The sequence below is a fragment of the Nothoprocta perdicaria genome, unplaced genomic scaffold, assembly GCF_003342845.1.
Source record: "Nothoprocta perdicaria isolate Ctin4 unplaced genomic scaffold, notPer1 scaffold_55, whole genome shotgun sequence".
In the NCBI taxonomy this organism is placed as follows: domain Eukaryota; kingdom Metazoa; phylum Chordata; class Aves; order Tinamiformes; family Tinamidae; genus Nothoprocta; species Nothoprocta perdicaria.
The window spans coordinates 1,151,407-1,176,911 of NW_020455810.1; the positions used below are offsets into that span (position 1 = coordinate 1,151,407).

A 25,505-nucleotide genomic window follows, 5' to 3' on the forward strand; every position below is an offset into this window, starting at 1 on the left:
CAGGGCTTCTGCAAGACTGCTCCCAAATGGTATTTGTTCTCTCGGATCCAGAGGCTTCTTATTTATTGCATGGCTTTACAGGCTCATTGCAGTTAAAACAGCAACAGCTAGAAGAAGTCTGTAACAGTTAGCTCATTCACATCAGGCAATTCTGCCCAAAACAGATGCAGCTTCTGAATGTGTGCCAGCTGTCAAGAAAAGTGAAGGACAAAAATGATACTTTATTTTCTTCATTGTTATACATCGAGAACTGATGACTATTTTTATGTATTTATTTTATTATTTCAGGGAAGGAGGGAGACTAGTTCAAATAAAACGTATAGTGTAATATATTTTCTTTCTCTCACACTGCCCTTTGTTTGAAAGCTGAAAAGATACCTCATAATATTCGGAAAGTTCATCACTGCTAGATTATTCCCTAAAGGGAGTATATACACATAAATTCTCTCTCTCTCTCTCTCTCTATATATATATGCTGAGCAATATATATATATTATTAATATAATTCTATGTATCTATAGCTCAGTAAGTCAACCCAGAGCAGCAGGGTAGCACAAGCTGCAGTGCCCTGTGTCACTCCGGTGCCTGCCTGAAACGCAGCGACACGGGGCCAAGCACAGGTGACAGCCTGCCAGCCCAGCTCAACATCCATCACACCCCGTGCAAAGCAAGGCTGGCAGATGCCCTGAAGGTTCTTTTATTTTGCTTTTCCTAGACCAAGGAACAAACAGGGGTGTTCTGACTCACAGACTATTAAGCATTCAACATCAAGAAAACCACCCCAACGACAGGCCCTACAAGTATCACACCTGGCAGCTTTTCTCCCCCCACACTGCAGTGAGCTCTAAAGCCATTCAACTGTAATGAGAACAGCTTCCACAACGTTCCACATGTTCCAATTCCCTGCCATTTCACTCACTAGTGACCACTATTAAGAGTGTAGCATTCATGTATGGAGTAATGCTTGCTTTAATGATCTCAGTATTTGTTTTCCCAGAAGTGCAGGCAGAATCATAGAGCACTCTTATTCACCATTCTGCAGGACGTTCTTGCCAGAAATCCTGCATTTCCAGGCTGTCTGAAAAAGAATGCCCAGCTCACAACACAGTCTAGCTTCCACTTTAGAAGTCTCAGAGGAGTTGTGGGAGTCTAGAATTCACACAGGACTTACATCTACATCAACTGACAAGTTTGTATGGTTATGTGTATATGTGTGTATATATATATATATAAAAGAAATCTCAGGAGTGAAAAATATCAGTAGTAAAAAGGACAAAAAAAAATAAAATCACACTAGCTGTCAGCTAACTTGATTTTACCTCATCTGACCTTTCTTAATGTTTTCATCTGTACCAGTTCTTGTGGCTGGGCTTGCTCAAATCCAGCCAAGTATTTCATCTTTGCAATGTTTAACTCTGTAGATCCAGAGAGCCAAGTGTCATGTCCCTACTTTTAGGCATCCAAATTCTCAACAATGCTCATCTCTGGCTTTCTCTGCAGGTGCATTTAATTATTTGACTACTGTCACCATGAAGTGGTCTTGTATCTATATATAAGCCACCTACTCCAAGAACAACATTAACCAGGTTAGGAACATGCTCTCGGTTGGTGTGACGGCATAAGACTTCTTAGTCTCAGCCTAATAAACATAGTTTCTACTGTGTGTCCTGGCAGCACCCTAACATAAGACATAGTCACAGAGCGCTTTGACAGCAGGCCAGGTAGCTTTCTACAAGGAAAGCTCCTCTTTGCCTACTCACTTTCTAATCAGTTTGACCTGGCACAGTTAAGGGGCACAGCTAAGCTTTGAGGAGAGCAAAACCATTTGATCCAGCTAGAGAAAGAGAAGAAAATTCTCAGAGAGGAATTCTCCTCTTCCTCCTCCAACCCCTTATTTCAGATAACTGTTTTTGTTTCTCTGTGCACCACAACATATATGGACATCAGCAGGCAAAAATAGGGACAGACACAGGGCACAATCTCCTGTTCCTGCATACAAGTCTAATAGTATAATCACAGATATATTTTATGTTGTTACAGTTCAAAAACTAGAGAGATATTTTTGTATGTGCAATCCGTATGATGTCATATTTAGAAGTTTCTCCCTTAAAAGGTTCTAAAAACTTGTTTCGAGAAGTGAAGCATTGCTTAGTAATCCAAAGAGGAATTTTAAGTTAAAACTGAATATTGCTTAACTCTTATAAATCTCAGGACTTAACACTAACAATTTACTGATGATGAAAGCACTTGTCTTAAGTGATCCTGAAAAAGAAGTCTCATCTTTAAAGAAGCAAAACCTCATGAATTATTTTTTCCACAGTTAGAAAAGATGCAATCGAAAAGATGCAATCAACATGTCCTGTAGAGAAGTAGCCTTGACCATAGAATCGTAGATTCCTTAAGGTTGGAAGGAACCTCTAGAGATCATCTCATCCAACCCCCCTGCACACACAGGGTCATCCAGAGCACATGGCACAGGACTGCAGCCAAGCAGGTCTTGAAGATCTCCAGAGAAGGAGACTCCACAACCTCTCTGGGCAGCCTGTGCCAGGGCTCTGTCACCCTCACTGTTAAGAAATGTTTCCTTAAGTTCCCGTAGAACTTTTGGTGCTTTGGTTTGTGGCCATTTCCTCTAGTCCTGTCAGTAGCCACCACTGAAAGGAGGCCACCCACCCCATCCTTCTCGCTCCCTCCCTTGAGGTATTTATGTACACTTAGCAGATTCCTCCTCAGCCTTCTCTTCTCCAGGCTGAACAGGCCCAGCTCTCTCAGCCTTGATACTTGTCAACAGACACCTCCTTGATTTCAGCAATAGCAGGTCACATCCCTACAGCTGAACATACACACTGTATTTCAGTCAGCAGTCCCTAAGTCGTGTCAACCTGTTTGTGTTAAGTAATGGCAACCAAATATGTGCCCATTCTCAGTGTGCCCCTCTGCACCTGTCCAGCTTCTCCACAGGTGAGCTTCACTGCAATGAAAACCTGTGTGCATTACTTCATATACTAAAATATATACTAATGGAAGCTTCAAGTTAAATTATATTTAAGAATTATATTAATTCTTATCTTTCAAGAAGCAGAGCACAAGTCTAATACTAAATATGCAGGAACGTATCATATGCTAGTGAGGCTACTGCAGATGTCGTTATGTTTCTTCCCTCAATGCATCCTTCACCTTTTCTTTTACTTAAACATCTCACCACTTTATTGGAAAAAAGGAAATTCTACATAAATTCTACTTGCCTCTTTAGAAGCAACAAACTCCTGTCAATGACAGAAATTAGACAGTTTTCACAATGGTTTACACCCAGCTGGCTCACCTGAGCCTGGAAGGGTAGACCACAACTTTGGTGTCTCACTCAAGGCCAATGGCTCTTCTTGGCCCACACGTGGCAGGGGCCACTGCGGAGCTGGCCCTGCCGGTGCTCGCCAAGGCCAGGGACTGTGTCCTGCTTGAGCAGGAGCTTGATCTTGTGTCTCTGCTGGAGCAGTGGGGTTGGCCCAGATGATCTCTAGAGGCCCCTTCCAACCTCAACCAGTCTGGGATTCTGTGGGACAGCCAAGGGGGCAGCTGACGCCCAAGAAAAGTGGCTGCCCCATCAATCACCAGCCTTAAGCTGCAAGCAAGTGCAAGGGGCTGCTTGTAGCTGCTTGGGCAACATTTATCATTTGCACAGACTTTCCCCAACTAAAGCCAGCCCAAGAAAACTGCCTGGAAAGAAAAATATATGAGGGTCCAATTAGGGCCACAGTGCGGAAGCCTTTAAAGCCTCCTGTATATAATAGACTTAATACTCAGCTGTCACTCCTTCCTCTACCCCATCCTATTGAATGAACCACACAGAGGGATTCGAGCTAAATTCCACCTCTAGCGTTGAGTATTCACACGGCAGACCTTAAATCAACTCTGATTACTGAAAGCTTAGACTGACAGGAACAGTGAGCGGCCTGTTCAGCACAGGGCACATCTCAAGAGTGGTCAGGGAGCAGCTGAACGTGCTTCAGGAGCTCATGCTGCCCTCATTTTTTTCCCATTTAAACAACCGAAAATTGGTGCCTGCCAAAATTCAGTCAGCTCAGGTCACTTTTTCATGTGACATTCGGTAATTTTCCCTTCACTCTTCACATAAGATTCCTGAGTTCTGCCTGCCAAAAGGGTAGAAAAACTGAACACTGCTCAAATCAACATCAGAAGTTGATCATCTCAAATGTGTATTTTTGCTTAGTGCTAAGGACACATTTTATAGGGCCTATGCTACAGAAATACTTGGAAAAACTGCAGGTTGCTTATCCCCTCTCAGTATTTGGACTATACGACTTGTCCCAGGTATAAGCTGTGCCCTGGATGTTTCTAGAAATCACTGTACAGGCTGAGACTTGGCTCTTCACAACAAATTGATTTGTGCCCCCAACACCTTCAGCATAGCGGAGTTGCAGAAACGCTACTTTCTTCACAGTACCTTAATTCTGGCAATACTGGACACGAGCCCTGCCTGGGTAAGTCACAGGAAGGTCGCAAGAAGCAGAGCTGAAGCAGTTGGCTTTGCCAGTTACACCACGCTGCCCTACAAGAAGCCCCTCTCACAACAGCTGCTTGTTTCTACCACATTTTAACTTAATACCCAGCCCTGGACTCAAAAAGATATCAGCTACTAACAAGTGTGATATCCCTCTCCACTGAGCTTACAGCTAGGGACTGGACCTAAGCCTAGCCTGCCAAAGCGACTTAGACACCTCCAGCCCTCTCAGTGAAAAAGACCTAGAACGTGCTTGAGAATTCAGTCCCCAAGTTCAAAACAAGGCACTCGAAATTCACAGTAAGCAACTTGTACTCACTGCTAACTACATGCTGAATTTTCAATTGCAGCCTACTGACAGCTCACCTCAAAATCATACTTGGCATTTTTTTAAACTGTGCCAGAAATGACAAGTGTGTCAAAGTAAATAAATAAAAAGGGAGAGGGGGGAAGCTATTAGTATCAGTATTAGATACTGATCTAGTTAGATCTGTTTCACAATATTTCTGAGAACTTTTCCCGAGTTGCAGGAATCTCTTCTGAAAACTCAGAGTCAGTTTATTCCATGAACAGCTCTGAAGTCCTTATTCCATACAGTTCCCTGAAGTTATGAAAAAGGCACAGAATAGTACTCAAACACACAAAACTTGCTTTGCCAGGCATTAGTTACAGAACAGTAGTAAGTACCCATGTGCAGAACTTCCATTAGCACCAAACAGACACCCCAGGTTTGTACTTCGGAAATCCTGAAGTCATCCTAAAATGCTGCCATTACTCCAAACAATTTTGTGGTTCGGTCACAGTATCTCTGCATTTTCCTCCTTTTGGCTGTATAATTTTCACCGCTCAAATACAAATTAGCACGAGTTACAATGAAGAAATCTGATACGATTTGTGAGTTTGACCCTAACAAAGAGCAAACGCGCAACGTGTCGGTGTTGTGAAGTGAGGCCTAATCTTACCATACAGTTCATGGCAAAGTGATTGTGCTGTGTCTGAAGCTCCATCGCGTGCGGGTGACTCGTTCCAATCTCTGTGTAGCTATTTAAGAACAGACCTTTGTTGTGGGTGATCCAGTCAAACATCTAGAAGAAAATGTTAAGGAGAAGATATATACATATCAGTAATTTGCAGTAGAAGAAATCATCAACAAGTAACAAGACACTTGTCAGTACACAGAAGACAGTTTAAGGCTATGAAAATTAACACTTTTGTTCCTTCTAAGGTCACTGTATATTTTAACCATCTCATAGATTAGCTGAAATATGACTTTTCAGAACCAACAGCTGAGGTGTTAAATCTTGACCAACTCCATTACAACAACAACACAAATCAACCAACAAACCACACTGCACACACTTGAAGCACAAATCTGAGTTATCAAGCTCACAGAGTTGGTAATTTCAAATGAAAAAGGCAACTCACGGAAATTAAATTTAACTTGATACTGGCTGATTAAGCTGTTCAGCAACAAGTTCAGATTTTGAGTCATAAGTTCACGAAAAAATTGCAAATAAATTTTTGATTGCTAAGCAAATTAAAAAACTATACTTGAGTACAGTGTCACAGGTAACCTTTTCCTATACAAATTTAAGGACAGTTTTAAATAAAGTACTTCTATATTTAACAAATTTTAGAAGCGATCTCCTTTGAAAACGATCATGAATGTAGTTGTTTAGCTAGGAAGTTAACAGAACCACTGGAAGACAAAGCCTACTACATAAACAAAAAGATAAAACAAGTAATGCAGCAAGAGGCCAAGTTAATCCCCATTTTTGTCCTTGCTCATGATCCTCCTCAAATATCTGCTCCAAAGACTTACTACCTGTTAACTGGCACAGTTACAGCATGACTGGGAATGTGGATAAACCCAAAACAAGCAGGTTATTAACCTGTAACAGGCCCACTTCTTAAAATCCTAGAATTTGGAAATATTTCTTAGAAGACACTTGATGGACACACACATCAAAGTTTGATCATTAGCCCAGGGTCCCATCCAGTGACATTTCCATATCTCAGTGGAAGAAGATCTTGCAGCTTCTCTGGGCCACCTTTCTCCACTGCTTAACTACCTTTTTTTTTTTTTTTTTTTTTTTTTTTTTTTTTTTTTTTTTTTTTTTTTTTTTTTTTTTTTTTTTTTTTTTTTGTGAATTCCTCCCCCGCTGCTTTCTTCTGCCTCTCATCTTTCAGCTGTGCTGTCTTCTCTGCAAGTGCCCTATGGACACTTGTAGAAGGCAGTAAACCCCGGCTACCCACTCCCCTTTCTTGGCCGTGTCTTCTGCTACAGCAGCCCAGATTTCTTGCACCAAGACTTGTGCAAGTCCCCCAAGTGGACATATTTACTTCTCTTGATCCATGAAAAACTCTTTTTCCATCTAAGATTCATCAGCTCCCTAAAGTCAAATAAACCATGTAGATATCAAGTGATTAAGGAGACCTGAGCTAGGAAATCTTATTTCATGTATGAAGGGAAATAAGTGCTGCAATTCAAAGTAATGCAAAAATGAGTTAGGACACTATATAACCCTTCATTGAAATTTATACCCATTTCCAACAGAAAAGGTGCTCTCAAACCCATTTGGAGGTGTCTAGCACTTTTTTTTCCAAAATAGAGGGAAGAGTAAATTAAGTACTTAAATACATGTTCTTTACGTGAGCAATGCAGTTTTTTCTTCATACTATAATTGAGCAAGTTGCTGAAAAGCTGCTAAAACATGTTGAGCTTAAACAAAAAACACTGAACCATCAGCTTTTTTTTCCCCTTAGATAAAGATAAATTTTCCTCTTTACCTGCTCTTACTGCTTTCAACCATAGTAAAATTCATTAAACATTTACTTAGAATATTTAGAGCTTCTTCTTATTCAAGGACAGCAGGAAACATTAAAAAGAGCAGTGTTAAGAAAGTCCCTAAGCTGAAGTGATCAGGGGATGGGAAAATTCAGGGGAAGAGAGGAAGGAGAAGTCTGTGTTGTGGGCCCATTTTTACTCTTCCCCAAAACTTACAAGCACTGCTAGAGGACAGAAGCCACATCTGCCACGAGACTCAGCTAGTCTAGTTACTAATTCTCTCTGGGGGGAAAAAAAAATCCTATCTTTCTTTAATAATAGGCACAGGCTAATAAATGATTGCAAAATCTTTCTATAGAAAGATAGACTTTATTTGAGCTCATGTAACAGTGCACTGTTAGCTATGGTGGTTCCTCCCATTCCATAACCATCAAGGGCATGCCTAATTTGACAGGTCTTGTTGAACTGAAACATTCCAAGATGGGTCAGTCCCCCTATTAATGATATAGGCACGTCAGAAAAGATAAATCAGCTTTTGGCCTCAGACTCTAAATCTCACGTCAACGAAGCAGTTCCCCATGTCAACCTCTTGGGACCCTGTCAATTGCCTATCACTCAAATCCTGAGGGTGACTAGGGAGGGAGATGGATGCAACCCTTCATCATCTGTACCTACAACATTCATCTTCATTTTATGTCCACCAAGGTACCCGGAGCAAAAACTTAGTAAGGCAAAAGCCTGAAAGCCATTTAGGAACCCTTAAAGGTTGCTAAAGGAGAGTAAATTGAATTCTTTGCAGTTTGGAATTTCTACCACACCCCCTCAATTCCAGAAGACTCAGAAAAACTTCCTAAACAAACATGTTCTTTCTCATTAAAGAGATACTGATCAGCTCTGAGGACAACACTTACTACTTGCAGCTTTCCCGAGCACTCCTTCCAAGGCAGCCCAGCTCGGTGCACACAAGGCTGGTGCCCACACAGCTCCCCTCCCCGGGCCCTCACCTTCTCAGCATCCTGCTCAAACAGCCTGAGCTGGAAGCATTGGTCCAATTTCAGTTTCCTCACATGCCACATCTGATGCAGATGCTGTCGTGTTGAGTGCAGCCTGTCCAGCATGGTGGATACTTTGGGTAAGAGGTTCTGTAGGTCTGCGTTGCCCGACCCAGAGTTCTTCTTGGGAAAGCTGTCACTGCTCTGTATTCGCTGCAGCAGCTTCTGTCCTTCCACATCAAGGTCCTCAATAGGTGCCTTAATGACTTTCTTTTTTAATTGGGAATGCTCCTCGATCATATTGCGAGCACCTTCCAGGTCCTGAGGCATTTCCTTTTTGGACAATATATCTTGCAGTTCCTCTAGTCTGGACAACATGTGGGTTGCATTGCTAATGTAGTCCTCAAAGGCAACTCTGATTTCTATCCATTCCTCATGGTTGTATTCCAAACAGCCATCAAACTCCGGGGTTAGCTGAGAAGGGTCAACGACTTTGGTAAGGCCTTCCAGAGACACCATATTTGTCTAAAAAACAGACAGAAAGACAAAATATTGCTGCTATTGCAAAGATTTTGAAAATTTCTTTCAAGCTTTCACTAAAAATTTCTTTCAAACTTTTTTTTCCCCCCCGGTGTACCTAGGAGTTGAGCACTTTGCTTATAAAGTACCTGTGATTTAACTTTTCTTGTTTGTTTCTCAATATCAATTCTGACCAGCCACCATTTCCCCAAATGCCAGAAACGCTTTAACCCCAAGAGTCATATAAATCGTATTATCACTTGCATTTCTCTCTCATCCCACCATACCTAAGAAAATAACAAATAAATAACAAATGCTCTTTCAGTTACTATTTTGATTAAGTTTTGACTAATATTCTGGATAGCAGGAAGCCAACAGTCAGGTTTAGTTGGCTGCTTTCCTCTGCATGTCATTGGTGACAGCACCATTCCCACAATGTAGACCAAGTGACTATATAGCTAAGCTTTTAACTTTTCTTTTGGGGAAGGGAGGCCTGCGTATTCCCAATTCCTTTTCCTGCTCACAAAAAGCATGCACACAACGATGTGCACAAGCATCTAAATCATGAGGGAAGCCCCATGCCCTGTAGTACTACTGGCCTCATCCACACTCCCTTCATGCAGGAGCGTAGTTAGTCTGTGACTACTCAAGTTGCTGCTCCAAAGCAAGCACACTTAAACCACCAAACAGACATAAACCAGTATATCATAAGGGAAATTACCTCAAATTCAAACTTAGAGCTGCCAAAGTTAGTCCTCTGTTTCTGCCAGAAGTTGTCTGGCTTGATTATCAGTGCAACATGAATACAACAGGGAAAGGATTCCTGTAAAATCTTCAGCAGAGGCTTTATGGAGTCCCACTTTGATCCACGCATATCCACGATGACGGTGAATCCTCGTTTGCACACCTCCTCGCTGCAGGGGGAAGCAGAAAGAGGTTATGCAGCCTCGTATGCACATGTTACCAGCTCGGACCCAGGCCACAGCCACCTGTGGCACCCTGGAGTGGCACCACTGCTGAGCTGCCGCCCACAAACAGCCCTGATGAAGGCAGTGAGAAACCTCTCAGGAGGCTGCTTCCCCGGCTCCCTCTCCCCTGTCAGGCCCTCTGTGGGGGATGACTTCAAACCAGGCACAGACTTGCTAATCTGCTTCCATCACCTCTTCCTTTCATTATTTACATTCCCCTTTCCTCTTTCTTCAACCTACGGGAGCAGCGATAGGCAATTCATTTACAAATGAGCCTCTAGAAAACAAACATATTCTACTGAGGACAATATTCCTATGTCCCGAATGTCTGCATGCTGCTGTCACCTACTCCTTTCCCATCTTTCTAACCTGGGTCTGAAATCCTGCCCCTTGATCTGAGAATCATCAGATCAAGGGCAGGATTCCACAGAGGGGAAAAACCTGTATCAACAGTTACTTCCATAATAAGCCCATTCTGTAGACAGTTCATGGATAAGAGTTTTATGTCTGCTGAAGAAAAACACACTAACCTGGTTCTATAAAAACTGAATTCCATTCTGCTGTCCAGAGGACAGCCCTTATACTCCTAATTCCTAGTAACATTACTAAGCGTGCCAACTTCCTTTTTTTTCCTCTCTCTCTCCATCAATACCTTTTTGCACACTTGATGTTCACTGCTGGTTTAAAAACAGAAAAACTGCTACGTGACCCTGCTGACATGGACAGGGGAAAAAACATCTCAAAACCAACGAATCACCCTTCCAAACAGGGACCGTACATCTGTGGTTTGGGTACATGATTCACTTTCAGGGATGTGACTAAGGTAAAGGCAATTTGGAGTTTCTGTGCGAGGTTTTTAGAGTGCCCAGAAAGCAGGCAGGCTTCGTGGGAGAACTTCCAACGGTCACACTGCCTCATAACAGAAAGATGAGCTGTAACTCAAGCAGGGGACTCCTAGAAGAAATGTGAATACAATTTGCTTTGAAGAGTTTTTAAAAGATGTTTTAAAAAATAACTAAGGCAGTTTAGGAAACGAGTTTATACAAGCTGGCTGCCCAGCCTGCCCACAAGACTGCCACAATGGAAATACCACTCTTTCTAAAAAGCATTATTGTGGATTTAAACTGCAGAGCAACAATAGCAGAAAAAAAATGTATAAAGGCTGACTAATTCAGAAGACACGTAGGCCCCTACCTGCAATAACAAAGCAGCTTAACAGCCTCCCAAGAGAGGGCAAGAATAACTATTGTTTAAAGCGAAGCCACGTCGGTTACTGAAGGGCTACGGAACTTTCAGGATCCCCGGCAAGGTGGTGTCATCTCCCTGTGCTCCTCCGTGCCCATCCCAGCCTAAGGTCCAGCCTGGACCCTCTGCGCGGAGAGCGCCACGCACCCCAGCGTGGATGTCCCAGGATGGACAAAATACCCTTCACCAGGCACAGGGACACACGCGTGCCCCTCGTCACGCCACCCATCTGACAAGACACGGACCCCTCGTGCCTAAAGATCACCAAAAACATAGTGCCTGGAGGCTTCAGCCAGGCCTCATCACACACCAGGTCAACCCGAGCTACACTACCACTTGGTCCAGAAAACATAAAACAACTTAAAACTCAGCTATGTTGTTTAACGGAATAAATCGTTACGTTAGTAGAACTGAGAGCAGATCTACCTTAAGTGCTTTGGTTCCTTGCCAAGCAACTGCTACCTCTGAGCCGTCAGCTGTGCGGAAGGGCAGCGCGCGAGGCGGCCCACAGCCCAGCTGTCTGGGGCTGCTGCTACCAACTGGGGCGTCTTAACTCAGCCAAGTCGCCAGGACCCTTAGGATCTCTTAGTTCCTAAGAGATGACTTGTTAAGAAAACAGGTCCAAGAAGCCCAGCTTTCAATAAAGCTTCTTTTGTTCTCAAAATTTCACCACCCTTGCAGACATTTTATGCAAACCTGCACTGACTTGTTATTTTAAATGCATCAATGCTAAACTAACACACACCTTTTGCCACAAAACGCCATTGTATTTTGCCAGATACCTCTCTCTAAAACATTCTTGGGAATATTCTGATGCTGGTGGTTTATCTGTTGCTAGCTTCTCTGCTAACCTGACGCTTCAGAGAGCCAGACTCCATTGCAAAGGCTCAAAAGTGTGATTTCAAATGACTTCAGGGGTAACAATCTCAAGAAGTTTGTCTTTTTCCCTTCCCAACTCCCTCCCAAAACAAAAACAGATTAATTGAAAAAAAAAACATAAGTAAAAAGCTCTCTTACACTTAAAGGTGAAATAAAAAAATAGAATAATCTAATTATCAAAACCTGCTCTCAGGAGAGGCCATGCACACTCTCAACTACATGGCATTACGTTATTTTTATGAAAGCTCTTTTGTCAATTCAAAATGACATCTGATCATGTGAGATGCAGAAAAAAGAGTGCCTAAAAAGAAATATTCCATATTACAGAAATATGGAACATACTGCATACAGGGATGCTGTCCAAAGCATTTTTGCCAGCTATAATGATGCTTCTTGAGTCCTAGGCACACATATACAAGCATAATCAGAACTGTTCCAGCCTGCACCAAACACTGGCACAGAAACAGACCTAAAAATCTTACACATTACACTCATTTTTGCCCCTAGTTCAGTCAGTACTAGTAACAAAGTTTGATGGGAACCACTTTTTTTTTTTTAAATATACTTACACTGGCACTAGATTTGATTGTTGATGATTTGTTAAAACAGAACATTGTGACTCATCACTTAATTCGTTGATAATATAACAATATCACAGATCCCTCCATAGGTTTGAGATCTGTGCAAGCAATTTTACTTACATTTCTCCTCTTTATTCCTGTGCTCTATCAGGACATAACTCATCTGACAGGAATAAGAAGAGATTTGTGCTAACCTCAATCCAGCCAAGGAACACGGAACGATGGCCACAATCTTCCTGATCACCGATGTACTGAGAGCCTGCGAGACGCGTTCACAACCACTGTCACCACAGTGACAGCAGGGTGACACTGCAGTGCCGTTCCCAGGACACAACCAACCTCTAACTTAAGCACACCAACCTGTCTGCCAACAGCCTCCCTTCTCCAGGCCCACCAATTAGTCAGCTCTTTTCCAAAAGGCAGTTTTAAAAACAGTAACTCCCTGAGCTTGGTCTGAACTCGCTTATTTTCTTAAGACACTCAGCGTTCTAGCTGGCCAGTGTATTTCATTTACTGCAAAGATTCAGAGTTTATGAAGTGACCACCACTTACCTAGGGATACAGGCTAGGTATGAAATCAGTCTCCTCAGGTCTTCTTGTCGTATTCTGTCATGATTACTCCGAGCCGGGAAGGTGAGAATGGGGCCTCCGCGCTTATCTCTGCCACCTGCAAAATCACACATGTTAGAAGCCCATGGCCTAACACAGCTCTGGGTACAAAACCAGTGCTTTTGGAAAGCCATGTCCTAAGCTCTTGTTCAACTTTAATACCAACACTGCCATTTAGAGATCAGCTTAAAGCTGAATTTCAGGAGTATCAATCAGCATGTGGTCACAACTCCTACAGCAAGAAAGTATCTGTTAGAAAGGTTGACATATAAAATCACTACACTACAGCATTACACTTTCAATCATTCAAGGTTGACCAGCAATGTGACTTACCTCTAGACAAGAGGGACAGTATTTCACACCCAATGGATATATTAGATGACTAAGTGGACACCATCAAAGAATTTAGTTTGTATTTTTTTCCTGATTTGATGTGAAGACTCTTGATTATCATTTTATTGCTTCAGCAGCATTCTGCTTAAACATTCTGCATTCTGCTTAAACATACTTACTTGTTAAATTGCCTAAAACTTGAGAAGCAGGTGCAGTTGGGAATTAAGATATGATTTTATATCAAATCACTTGCTAGTGACAGCAAAATGTCACCTTTACTGAAGCAAAATGACCTTCACATTAAATTCAGATGAGCAGGTGCTCTTTGTCAACACTCATACAAGAGCTTTCATATTTAGCACAAACTCCTGCAAGCCCAATTCCATGAATGTATTTTCAAGCACAGATACGTAGACAGTTCCCTCCCCTATCCCATGGAACCCCAGAGAAGCTCTACTCTCTTTTCTGAATTCTGTCTCATTGCAAATCATGTTCTCCTTTTAAATCCCCGTTAGTAGGGGCCAAGTGACCTGAGAAGGCCAGAGCAGCCTCCCCGACTTCCCCACAGATTAACTGCTGTCTCGTGCCACTTCCCCCTGTGGCCAAGGACTGCAAACCAGGGGTTACTATTTATAGCAATTTTGGTACCAGCTCAACTAGCTCCCACCAGCACACACATCACAAGGAAAGCCATTTTTCAAGGAAGCTGTTTACATTTCTGCTAATGAATTTCTACTAATGCACGCTCCTAAATTTTCACGCTGGAAACAAAGTTTTTCATGCTAACTTCACATCTAAATGGATAATGAGAAAATTTATACAACCTTGGGATTAACTAAAAGGAGCCTATTGTCCAGTCTTGGTCTAGACCTCAAGATTGACAAATAAAGCAGAAAAGATCCTTAGGATCTTTTCTTCAGAAATTTTTTCTGAAGAAAATTGATCATTTTTCCAGTAGTGAAATCAAAAGCTATTTTAGACCTTTTCCCACAACTAACTCATTTCCTTTGCTCCTGACTCTGTGTCACACAAACAGGAGCAGCAAATTGCCACTTAGGAGGCATCAGGCGGGAATTTGCTGTCTCACAGTAGCCTTTATTCAACTCAAAGCCCTGTTTGCCTCTGACAAAAAGCACATTAAGCTACTTCCCTCAACGGGAATTCCATTTTTCCCCTCGTCTTTTACACAGAGCCCCCACACAGTGACACGGATTCTCTCCCTGTTTATGCCAAGATGTGTCATCCGAGGGGCTGATCAGCTCCCACGAGTCAGCCAACGTGGATCACTGGTGTCTAGTGCACAGCACTGACGGCAGCCCTGCCAGCACTCCACAAAGGGCACCCAAGCCGCACGCGCCGTGCGGTGCAGGCCTTCAGGAAAGGCCTTTGCTCACAGGCTCAAAGGGCTTTGCGTGGAGCAAAGTAGGGGTATCACAGAATCACAGAATGCTTAAGGTTGGAAGGGACCTCAGAGGTCATCTAGTCCAACCTCCCTGCTCACGCAGGGTCACCTAGAACATGTGGCACAGGGCTGCATCCAAGCGGGTTTTAAAGATCTCCACCACCTCTCTGGGCAGCCTGTGCCAGGGCTCTGTCGCCCTCACTTGAAGAACACTTTGCATTCTGTGAAAGGCGGGACACAGCACAGTGCTATTCCTCCCAGGAAGCCCTGGCAATTGCACCTTGTAGGAGATGCTCCACGTGGATTAAGCGATAGCCTATGGAGACAGAAGAGCATCTCTGCTGTAATGAGCTCCGGCTAAAAGAGAAGGAAAATTGCTGTCCCAGACTCCACTTTGCACTTGGTAGAAAAAGCCCTCCAAAACTGTTACTGCTTCAGATGAGATACTACATGCAAGCAGCCAAGCTTCTGCCAGGCAGTGGAAAGCCAGATCAAGGAAGCTTTTAAAGTTTTATTTTCTTAGAGAACCACTTCATTAGCAATGCTAGAAAACTGCCATGGCATTCCAAGGAAGCTGTGTCCAAGCATTTGCATCCCATAGCTTGCTGCGCCAGCAAAATAACCCAGTTGCTGCCTTCTCATCCAGAAACCGCATCTCTGTCACTCCAGCTGTCATCTCCGTGGCTGTTCATTTACTCTTCTTCAGCAGTTTGAGCAGCACAGTCACATTAGAGTGTTTTAGGACACGCAAAGATCCCACAGACATTTACAAGGCCAGATAACCTATCTGGACCACAGGTCTCACGTGCACCTCACTTGTTGTACAACCTGCAGTTGAAAGTTCTCCTTATTTTCCACAGACAGCAGAGACAAGGTGGCAGAATTCACTTCCAGGTGAGCACAGCTCAAGATTTACTAAGATTATAAAAATCCACTCTCTGTTCATGAAAACATATCACTAACAGCTCAGTGAAAAGGGTTACACTAAAACATGATAATGGAGAAAGAGTGAGTCACTTTGGACCTGTAATTGGAATAGAGAAGAAGGAACGGCTGAAATAAATAAGCCTTTTCAAAGTGATGAAATGCTCAGATGGTGCAAAAAATATATGCTATATATATTAAAATGTATCTATGCCTATGCACAAACAAAAAGAATTTAGGAAAAGACAGACTGACATAAAGTTATTAGGGTGTTACAGCCTAGCTCAGGCTAACAAAGATGGAAGAGGCACAGGGGCCTTGTGCAGGAGACGGAAGGCCTCTGTAACTACAGGTTATGAAACAGCCCAGTTATTCTAACAGCAATATCCCTGTGGAAGGTTATCTGCTATCTACAGTTTTGACTCAATAAACACAGTAAAATTCTGACTGGATCAAAACACAACCTCAGGAGCAGCTTGGGGGCATCTCCGGTAGGAATATCCCGGTTTGGAGCAGCAGTAGGAAGCAGTGGGCAGGCAGAACGGCCGCAGCGGGATCCCGGGTGCCTGGTGAAGTTCGGAGTCTCACAACCCCCAGCAGCACCGACCTCGCTTGCAAACATGTCTCCTCACAACAAGCTCAAGAAAGCTGGAGTTGTGTAAAGGGTCAGGGAGCTGGTGTCCTAACAGCCCCACGAGGAACGCGCCGCTCCACAGTTTGCCTCATTCACTTAACTTTGGGAAGAAAGGGCTCAAGGATACCAAGCATCTTAAAACACTCCGTAACTTTTTCAGTGTCCTTGTTATTTGCATTTCCTGCTCTATAAAAAAGCCTTTCTTTTCTGCACAGTGATGGTCATACTTGAATTCTACATAAGAGGTCCTTAGTCATCAGTGAACACATAACAGCCCTACCAGAACTCCAATACAAATGAGGGAGAAGAAAAACACCCAAATTAGAGCAGTATCTGTGAAGGTCCAAAGTTTAATGGGGCCACTAACATTTTCAGGAAAAGTATTTTTGCCCTAATAAATGTGTCCCACTTGTACAGAGCTTAACAGTTATTGCACTTACAAATATTAATACAAAATAATTGAGCACAAGCTGTACTTTCGAAGAAAGCAAATGAGGTACACTGAAAGCCTCGGAAACTTCCTCTGAAGTCAGTAACCAATAAGTCTTCCTTGCCTTCCCAGATATAAGGCTTGCTAGTTCTAATTTCCAGTCCCAGTAGTATTTAGAAAAATAAAGAGAAATTCCACTCTCATTACTAAGGCATCTCCTCTCATTTGAGCCTCACTTGCCTTGAGAGCACCAAGTTTCCCCTATTTTGGCAGACAAGCTCCAGCCAGTGACGCTGCCCGCTGCTGCCCACTCGCTGTAGTACTCTGCCTACTCTGTAGTACTGCTGCCTACTCTGCTGTCCAGCCTCCACAACAGCAAGTCGACAGCCACTTCTGCCTGCCTGCATCGCATCTGCTCTGGGTCACAAACTATCACCTTCAGCTAAATTCATTTTTCCTTTGGAGAAGGCTGCTTTACATGCTTTGAATTAGCCCTTCGAAACTATCACGTAGTTATAAATTAACATCAGAAAATTGCCACGCATCCTTCAGACCCCTCAAACTGGCCCATTTCCCTCCTCTTCCTCCTCAAACTACAGTTTTAGCCAAGCCTTCATCAGCATTACAGATAATAAGCAGAAGAAACGACCTTTCCACAGCACCAGGGATACTGGCTGTGGGCAGCCTGTTAAGTCGGTCAGTGTTGCTGAGACCTTTACAAACCCATCCTTTTGCTCTAGCCCTCTGCTCCACGCAGCAGAGTGGACAGGATGACGTACTGCAGGTGCATTCCTGTACAGCAAATTTTTCAAGAGTACAGTTTAGGAGATCATTTTGTAAGTTTTATATTCACAGATAAAGAGAGTTTTTTTTTTTCCTAGAGTTCTTGACAATTTATTAAAAACACTTCTAGGTACGAGATTGTCCTCTAAATCAGTTGTCACTGAAGATGACAGAGACCGATGTTGACTAATGCCAACAGGTATCAGAATATTTACTTCAGAATGGCACACTCAAACCCCATTCACATAAAAGAGCACCTCATAGGGCTTTTAAGAAAAAGCACCTCAATCCTTTAAGAAAAATTACTAAGTTACAGAATATAAAATTCATTAATTTGAACTCCACTTTAAATCCTTTGTGTTATTCTTTATTAGGCAATAATCAAATGCAAGTTATATGCTGGAGAGAGCATCTAATTTTTGTTGGTTTAGCCATGCAGATGTGGAGTACACCTTACGGGACATGCACACAACAGTCATCCCTGTAACAAACAGGTTTCTCCCACCTCAATGATGGCTTTGGTACTGCTCCGTCTCACCAAGAGATAAGGAAATAAGAAATAAGAAATAAGACAAGGAATGCAACTAATAGTAAAGAAGGCTTTTCATAACATAATCCAATATTATTAGATTTGCAGGACATGGAGAGGGAAAAGGAATTAGTAAACTATTCCGCATTCAACCCATTACATACCTTCACTATTACACATCCTCTACAATGCTCACACACTTTATACGGGGCAACCTGTTTGTTTGGAATAGCCAACTGTCTCAGCTATTTTTTATGGTTTCTTTTTTTAACAGACTTTTAAACATCACTTTGTCCGTGACTAATTGCACAGTGATGCATTACATAACAGAAGGAAGTAACCTTACCTGAAAGGTATGCAACTTTTTCCTTTAAAATTGGCAATACCTCCATAGCCTTCATTTCATCATTTTTGCGAAACCCTGAAACACATAACAGAAAAGGTAATTAGTCAAAAAATCAGAAAAGCTCTGCTTTCACATTTAATGAACACATAGGACAACATTTACATATGAAATGTAATCCGAATACTCTGTTTAAAAGAATTAAGATAGCTTTAAAGTAAAGGGATGCAAAAAATGCTGTAAACTTAAAATATATTAATAAATATATCAGAGTTGAACACAACTAGCACAGTCAGTTAGCAAGCCTCCGCGGAGTAAAGCAGGACACTGGAATTAGACCTTTTCTTCACGACCACTTCACATGACAACTGCCACTGCAGTTGGCGGCAAACTCAGCTCTCATACCCCCTTCCAGCTCAGAAGAGCAGTATCAAGGTAAGGACCTTTGGAGCAACTACCAGACAGTTCCCAAAGTTGAACGTTCTTTACACACAAGAGCCCTCATCCCTCTTCCATAAGCAGGGCACTCAGACATACAGCTCTGCACCTCTTCTGTCGCCTGACAGAAGCCCTCCTTTGCACTCTGCACATTTTATGTCCACTCCACCAGTGACCTCCCACAGCACAACCATCACTTCTCCTCTTCCTCCTCCTCTGGACTCTAATGCTTGGTGTCAGGCTCAGACCCTTCCCCACACAACTGGGCGCTTCTGTCTCAGCACCTCAGGATACCTCACTGGTGCTCTCCAGAAGCAGCATTTGCAAATACAGGTATCAGCTGCAAAACATTCAGCAGGTCTTCTACTCCAGCCAGAAAGGAACTAAGGCTGTGGTGCCAGTCTGATTTCTGGTTAGGGGCATTGCCTTTCCAAACAGCCCCTGGATGCACTGACCAGAGCACCTAGGCTGGAAGGCAGCCAGGTATTTGCACGAGGTATGAGAAGGGACTAGACCAACTGACACTGTTTAGTCTGAAGGACCGAGAGGTGGCATAGCAACTGCCCTCAAAACACATACAAGACACTTAGTGGTGTCAGACAAACTGCTAGGGTTACAGCAAGAGCTTTACTTTAGAGGTTAGGAAAAGTGTGCAAAGAAAACAACGTCGAAGCAGGAGACCAGGTCGCCTGTGGCAGCCTACAGGCGCTGCTCAGGTGCCACGCACGCAGCTCGAGACAAGGGCCACCCGGGTCACTGTAACTCAGCTGCACCTCATGCTGCTGCCTCAACCCCCATTAATCACAAACCAAAGCAAGCCTCTTCCACCCATGCTCTACGTTCCCACTTGGCTTTCTTGATACACCATAAAATACAATCAGAGCTGAAACTAAGGCATGTTCTCAAAAAGCTGACAAGGGCCCAAGAGTGGTTCCTCAGGAACCCACTGCACCAGGTACTACGGCTTTACCCATTGCATTTGCACCTGCTGCAGCCCAGCCTGGCGCAGGGTCCCAGGCCCCTGTTCACACCGCCCCGGCCGTTAGGCACCCAGAGCATGCAGGCACCCACCTCTCTCACTGCCCCTTGCTCCAGACTATGGGCAGAAGGTTATCAGCTTTTACCAAGCAGGGCACAACCTTCTGCCTACATTCAGTAGGGACTGAAGCTATAAGCAACAGTTTAAGAAAACCTTGAACTTAAATAACTTGCCTAAAGTGACAGCAACCTGCTCTGTCCATCTTAAAATATGTGCCTTTTGGTTGGCTGTTAATGCACACAGAGCACATTTGCAGAGCTAAAATTTTGTAATGTGCCTTGAGCTACGCACTGTAAGCTTAATGCCAATTTAGCACGCCCAGCTTTCATACCAGCCGTGATAATTTCTCTTCTTTACAGTAAATTCAGGGGCAGAAAACACTTTCTCCTCAGTTAAAAGGCATGCAGAAAGCAGCGAGGCCAGAGGCAGCCGGGACCCTGACGTTCCTGCACGGCTGAGGCCTGTGAGCCTTTCAACCCCTGGAGCTCCGCGCCGCCACAGCGGGGTCATCGCTGGCGGCCTGCAAGCGGCAAGAAGGGCAGAGCTACAATTTCTCTGACTATCTAAGGGGCTGCTCAGGGCAAGCACGCGAGTAAAACCATTAGTGCCTGGCTCCCATTCTGGGTCTGCGCATCCTTAAGCTCACTGCCTTGGATTAGGGTATTCCTGCTGCTCTGAACGGCCTGTTTTGGTGCCCGTGCTGGGGTGCTAGGGCTTAGGCGGGCAGCTTGCGGGGATTCCGCTGGCCGGGGAAGGCTGGGGAGCGAGCAGGGCGCAGCAAAGGCACGAGAGCCGCGCTCCTGCCTCGCTACAGAGCGGCAGCCGCAGGAGGCGGCTCTGGCCGGGCGCCCGCCTTCCTGCTGGAGCCTCAGCCCCACAAAACGCTAGCGACAGGAGGGTTTGAGCGGGAGGGGAGGGGAAGGGGGGGCACTGGCAGCTTTCCAACGCCAGGGGCACGCGTGGCTCTGCTTGCTCGCGCCGTGGCGACGTCACCAGTGACGTCATCGGTGACGTCACTGGTGACGTGCTGGGCAGCGGCAGGCCTCGCGCGGCACAGGGCCCGCCTGCGGCACAGGGCCCGCCTGCGGCACTGCCCGCGTCACATGTGGGACGGGGCGACACGCGCTGTGCCCCGCAGCAGCCGGTAGTCCCCGCGCAGCCACGCGGGTTTAGCGACAGCGCTGCTGCTGCCCGTCATTTTTAAAGCCATGCAACCAATTCAGTCAAACCCTAGCACAGCCGCTTTCAGAGATGATTTTGGTCTCCATGCCAGCAAGGAAAGCGCCCTCAATATTACCAGCCCCAACCAAAGGAACACGCAGATGAGCGACACCTTTCTCAACAGGCAGTGACCACCCTTCGGTTCCCCCATGTGGCACACACGGATGTGCTCCAATGAGGAACATGAGCACTCAGTATGAACAGGCTGCATCGCAGAACAAACCAAATCATCCATCTCTGTCTCTGAGAATAATTCTCCCCCCATGAAGCTGCCAGAGTCGCACAGTCCCAGGTTTTATCAGCCCAAGATGCCTGCTAAAGTGCAGAGCCTTTTATTACAGGGCATTAGATTGAAATACATCACACAGCTAGATGTCTGTAAAAGGCGCAAACAGCAAAAGAGAATTATCTAAGCCTTATACAACTGCACGCAGCATCAAGCAAGGAATTTACACCCGCAAATGCAACACGTCCTCCCTCCCCCTGCAACTTCAGCTGGAAGATTCCCCCGGTCAAATTCAACAAATCCTCTGCTCTGCACCAACCCTCTGTTTCACACCGTATGAAAGCAAGACACTGTGCTGCAATGTATTAATTGAGCCGAGCTGAAGGGGCTGTGGGAAGAGCTCTCCTGGGCAGCCCCATCCCTCCTGGGGAGCCTGGGCCTTTTCCAGCCCGCAGAGGGGCAGAGCTCCCCCCACAGCAAGGGCGGGCTGCAGGACCCCCTGCAAAAGCACCACATCCCCCAAATCCCCGCATCCCTATACGCGGCTCTGTTCCTCAGCAAACCGGCTTGCTTGAACCTTTCCCCAGGAGCCAAATGCTGCGAGCCTGTCACGGCAAGAGCACCAACAAGACAATTCAGCAGCCAAGCCCGACACCCAGGCTGCACAAACAGCCAACACGGGGACAGCCTTTGCAGGCGGCAACGAGGCAACTGGGCTAATCTTGCACTCCAGTATTCAGCAGCTACTAAGCTACATGATTAAAGACATCAGATAGAATTACCTTAAACCTATCTTTAAAGCTAGCAACTGAATTGCCAAGCTGGAATACAAGATACTCCAAGACGGTGAAACGAATGGGAAGCTCAAGGTGAGAAGAACTCCTCATGCAGAGCTTGAGGAAGCCCTGGCCCACTGCTGTCACAACTGCCTGGGGGACTTCTTAAAACAATGCTAGAAAAAGCTTCCTGAGAAGACAGAGAGAAAAACAAATGTATGAAACCTCACACCTTTATCAACTTGGCTGCTTTTCACTTGTCAACACAAAAATCATGACCCTTTCCCAGCTGCAGGTGAAAAAGAGAGTCATCCCAAGATAGGACAGTGCTCGAGGCATCCTTCTGAACACACGAAGGGCCAACCACGTGCCACCATGCGCCAGTGCCACAGCTGCCAAACTGCTCTTCTCATCCCCACTCTCTTCTTGACAGACACCCCAGTTTGAAGCAGGGAAACCTCTTTCAGGGAGTAACTGCCCCACAGAGGCTTCTGCTCAAAACTCCATGAGCTCTACTAAGAGATATGATAAAAAATAAAATTAAAATGAAAAATCCAAAAGACAGATTCACAGAATATTTAAGGTTGGAAGGGACCTCTACAGATCATCTAGTCCAACCTTCCTGCTCAAGCAGGCACACCTACCGCATGTGGCACAGGGTGGCATCCAGGCGGGTTTTGAAGACCTCCAGAGTAGGAGACTCCACAACCTCCCTGGACAGCCTGTTCCACTGCTCTGTCACCCTCACAGTAAAGAAGTTGCTCCTCACCTGGAGACGGAACTTCTTATGCTTCAGCTTGTGGCCATTACCCCTTGTCCTATCGCTGGCCACCAGTGAGAACAGCCTGTCCCCTTCCTCCCTGCATTCTCCCTTCCTGAACTTATACATATTAATCATATCCCCTCTGAGCCGTCTCTTCTCCAGAGAAAACAGGCCCAGCTCACTCAGCCTCTCTTCATACGAGAGATGTTCCATTCCCTTAATCATCCTGGTTGCCCTTCTCTGGACCCTCTCCAGAAGCTCCACGTCCCTCTCATACTGGGGAGCCCAGAACTGAACACAGTACTCCAGGTGCGGCCTCACCAGAGCTGAGTAGAGGGGCAGAATCACCTCCCTTGACCTGCTGGCAACACTCCTCCTGATGCAGGCCAGGATGCCATCGGCCTTCTTGGCCACGAGGGCACACTGCTCACTCATGGTTAACTTGGTGTCAACCAGGACTCCCAGGTCCCTCTCCGTGGAGGTGCTTTCCAGCAGGTCGACCCCTAATCTGTACTGATGCCTGGGGTTATTCCTCCCCAGGTGCAGGACCCTGCACTTGTCCTTATTGAACCTCATGAGGTTCCTCTCTGCCCAACTCTCCAGCCTGCCCAGGTCCCTCTGGATGGCAGCACAGCCCTCTGGAGTGTCGGCCACTCCACCCAGCTTGGTGTCATCTGCAAACTTGCTCAGGGTGCATTCCGTGCCCTCGTCCAAGTCATTGATGAACAAGCTGAACAGCACTGGGCCCAGCACTGACCCCTGGGGGACACCACTGGCCACAGGCCTCCAACTGGACTCGGCCCCATTTATCACCACCCTCTGAGCTCTAAGACATATGAGGTGGGATGGAGGCATTCAGAGCTGCCACGTTAATGTCCCAACTCTAGGAGGCAGGGAGTTAAATGACTGGGCTGATTCAGCTTAGTCGTCGTTTGAAATAAATATTAACTAGAATAAGACCCCTGGGATAAATCAGCAGCTTTAGTTTCTGTTCGCAGCGGGGCACAACTGTTGCTCACGGGCGTGCAGCCCCCCAGCCGGGCAGCAGGCGCGGGGCAAACAGGGCAGCGGGCGGCAGCGGCGCGGCCCGGGCGGGCGGCAGCAGTTCTCAGCACCGCCTGCATTCACCAGGATGAGTTAAACTGCCTCGTGTGGGAACGGAGTTACTCAAAGCTCATGGTTGCAGCCGGCCACCACCTGGGCCAAAGGAGTGGAAGATGGTGCTGGCCTTGGTATTCCCTCTGTTTCACATCAGGAATATCAAATATAAGTTTCGGAAATCTGAGCTACTACTCCCTGGACTGTCAAGTCATCTTACATACACTTCAAGAGAAACTGCGATCTAATAAAGTAAAAAGACAAAAACAAAAGAAGAAAGACACAGCAAGTGTAATAAAATTAATGTGGCTGGCATGGCATAGGTTAATGCCTTACTTCCTTTCTTGCTTTTCTTTTTTTTAATAGAGAGAAACTCTTATCAGCAGTTTTGCAAATGAACCAAATGAGATAAAGATAAGGTACACCCATGCAGATCACTAAGCAGACCTAGTAAACTTGGTGTTCAGCCTTTATTCCTTCATGTTTTCGCTCAGACCAGGTCCTAAAGCCCACAGTTGACTCATGGAAGCTCTACAACAAGTATGCAACATATAGGCGGATACAATCCAGGAAGCAACATTGCAATTTTGTTCCAGTTGAAGCAAAGGATTTCTGTTCTCGTGTTAAATGGGTGGATAAGAATCCTGTCCTTAATTTTAAGCAATTCCAGAAGCAAAACAAGAGTATGTTTTGGAGTCCTCCAGGTCTAGCTAGGCTCAAAAAATCCACTTACAAGATGACATATCTCCAAAGCCTTAGTTTACCATAATCTCTCGGAGAAACGTTCCTTCTTTCTCCGTTGCCTTCCATCCTACGCACTCTCATGAACTCCTCCACATGAGTACCAAGCCTGCACTGAATATTACCAACTAGGACTTCCCCGACAGCCTAGAAATTGCCCCAAAGGAAGAAAATGAGATTTATTAGAAAGTTTCTAGCTGTTGACACTACTTGCACTGTTTGTCACTTTCAGTTATCACTAAATAAAACAGATTTTATTTTCCTTTTTACAGCTGTTCTGCGGTTTGTCCTGCCACTGGGAAGCATCTCACTCTTGACTAAGTCATGCCTGCTTCTGGTGGAGGTGAAGGGAAACCGTGACACATGCAATTGATATTGGACAAGAAAAAGCTACCAGTATCGCTGATAGCAGATGCTCAAGAGGGACTATACACGAAACCACACATGTAATACAAAGCTGAGTGACCAGTCCTGTCTGGAAAGCTATTCTCCAGTTAAAAACTCCTGCACAACTAGTTACCTCAGACACCTATCACAAAAAATTCTGAGCGCTACATTAAGAATAAAAGCCTAACAATCCCTCAAATCCTAAATCAATCCTTTAGGAACTCATCCCTCTGCTTTTAATGGGGTAACAGGTACTTAGAGTTATTATATATATTTTGTAGTGATACTGTTCTTGGGGGCAGGTTAGTTGTGGCAGGAACTGCTCCATCACCTCCCAC

The 25,505-nt window shown here is 44.9% G+C and overlaps 1 protein-coding gene across 2 annotated transcripts in view; it reads right to left on the reverse strand.

The window, feature by feature from the left end:
* The window catches only part of TRIO (trio Rho guanine nucleotide exchange factor), a 165,151-nt gene extending 146,601 nt beyond the window's left edge, over window positions 1-18,550 (reverse strand). For both annotated transcript variants that reach the window (XM_026048555.1, XM_026048556.1), the window contains exons 1-5: window positions 18,482-18,550; window positions 13,044-13,158; window positions 9,540-9,732; window positions 8,312-8,824; window positions 5,482-5,604 (exon numbers count right to left, since the gene is read on the reverse strand). In XM_026048555.1, the coding sequence (XP_025904340.1) occupies window positions 5,482-5,604; window positions 8,312-8,824; window positions 9,540-9,732; window positions 13,044-13,158; window positions 18,482-18,536 (999 nt within the window). In that variant the 5' untranslated portion in view covers window positions 18,537-18,550. The remainder of the gene's footprint in view (window positions 1-5,481; window positions 5,605-8,311; window positions 8,825-9,539; window positions 9,733-13,043; window positions 13,159-18,481) is intronic.
* Window positions 18,551-25,505: the final 6,955 nt, after the last annotated feature.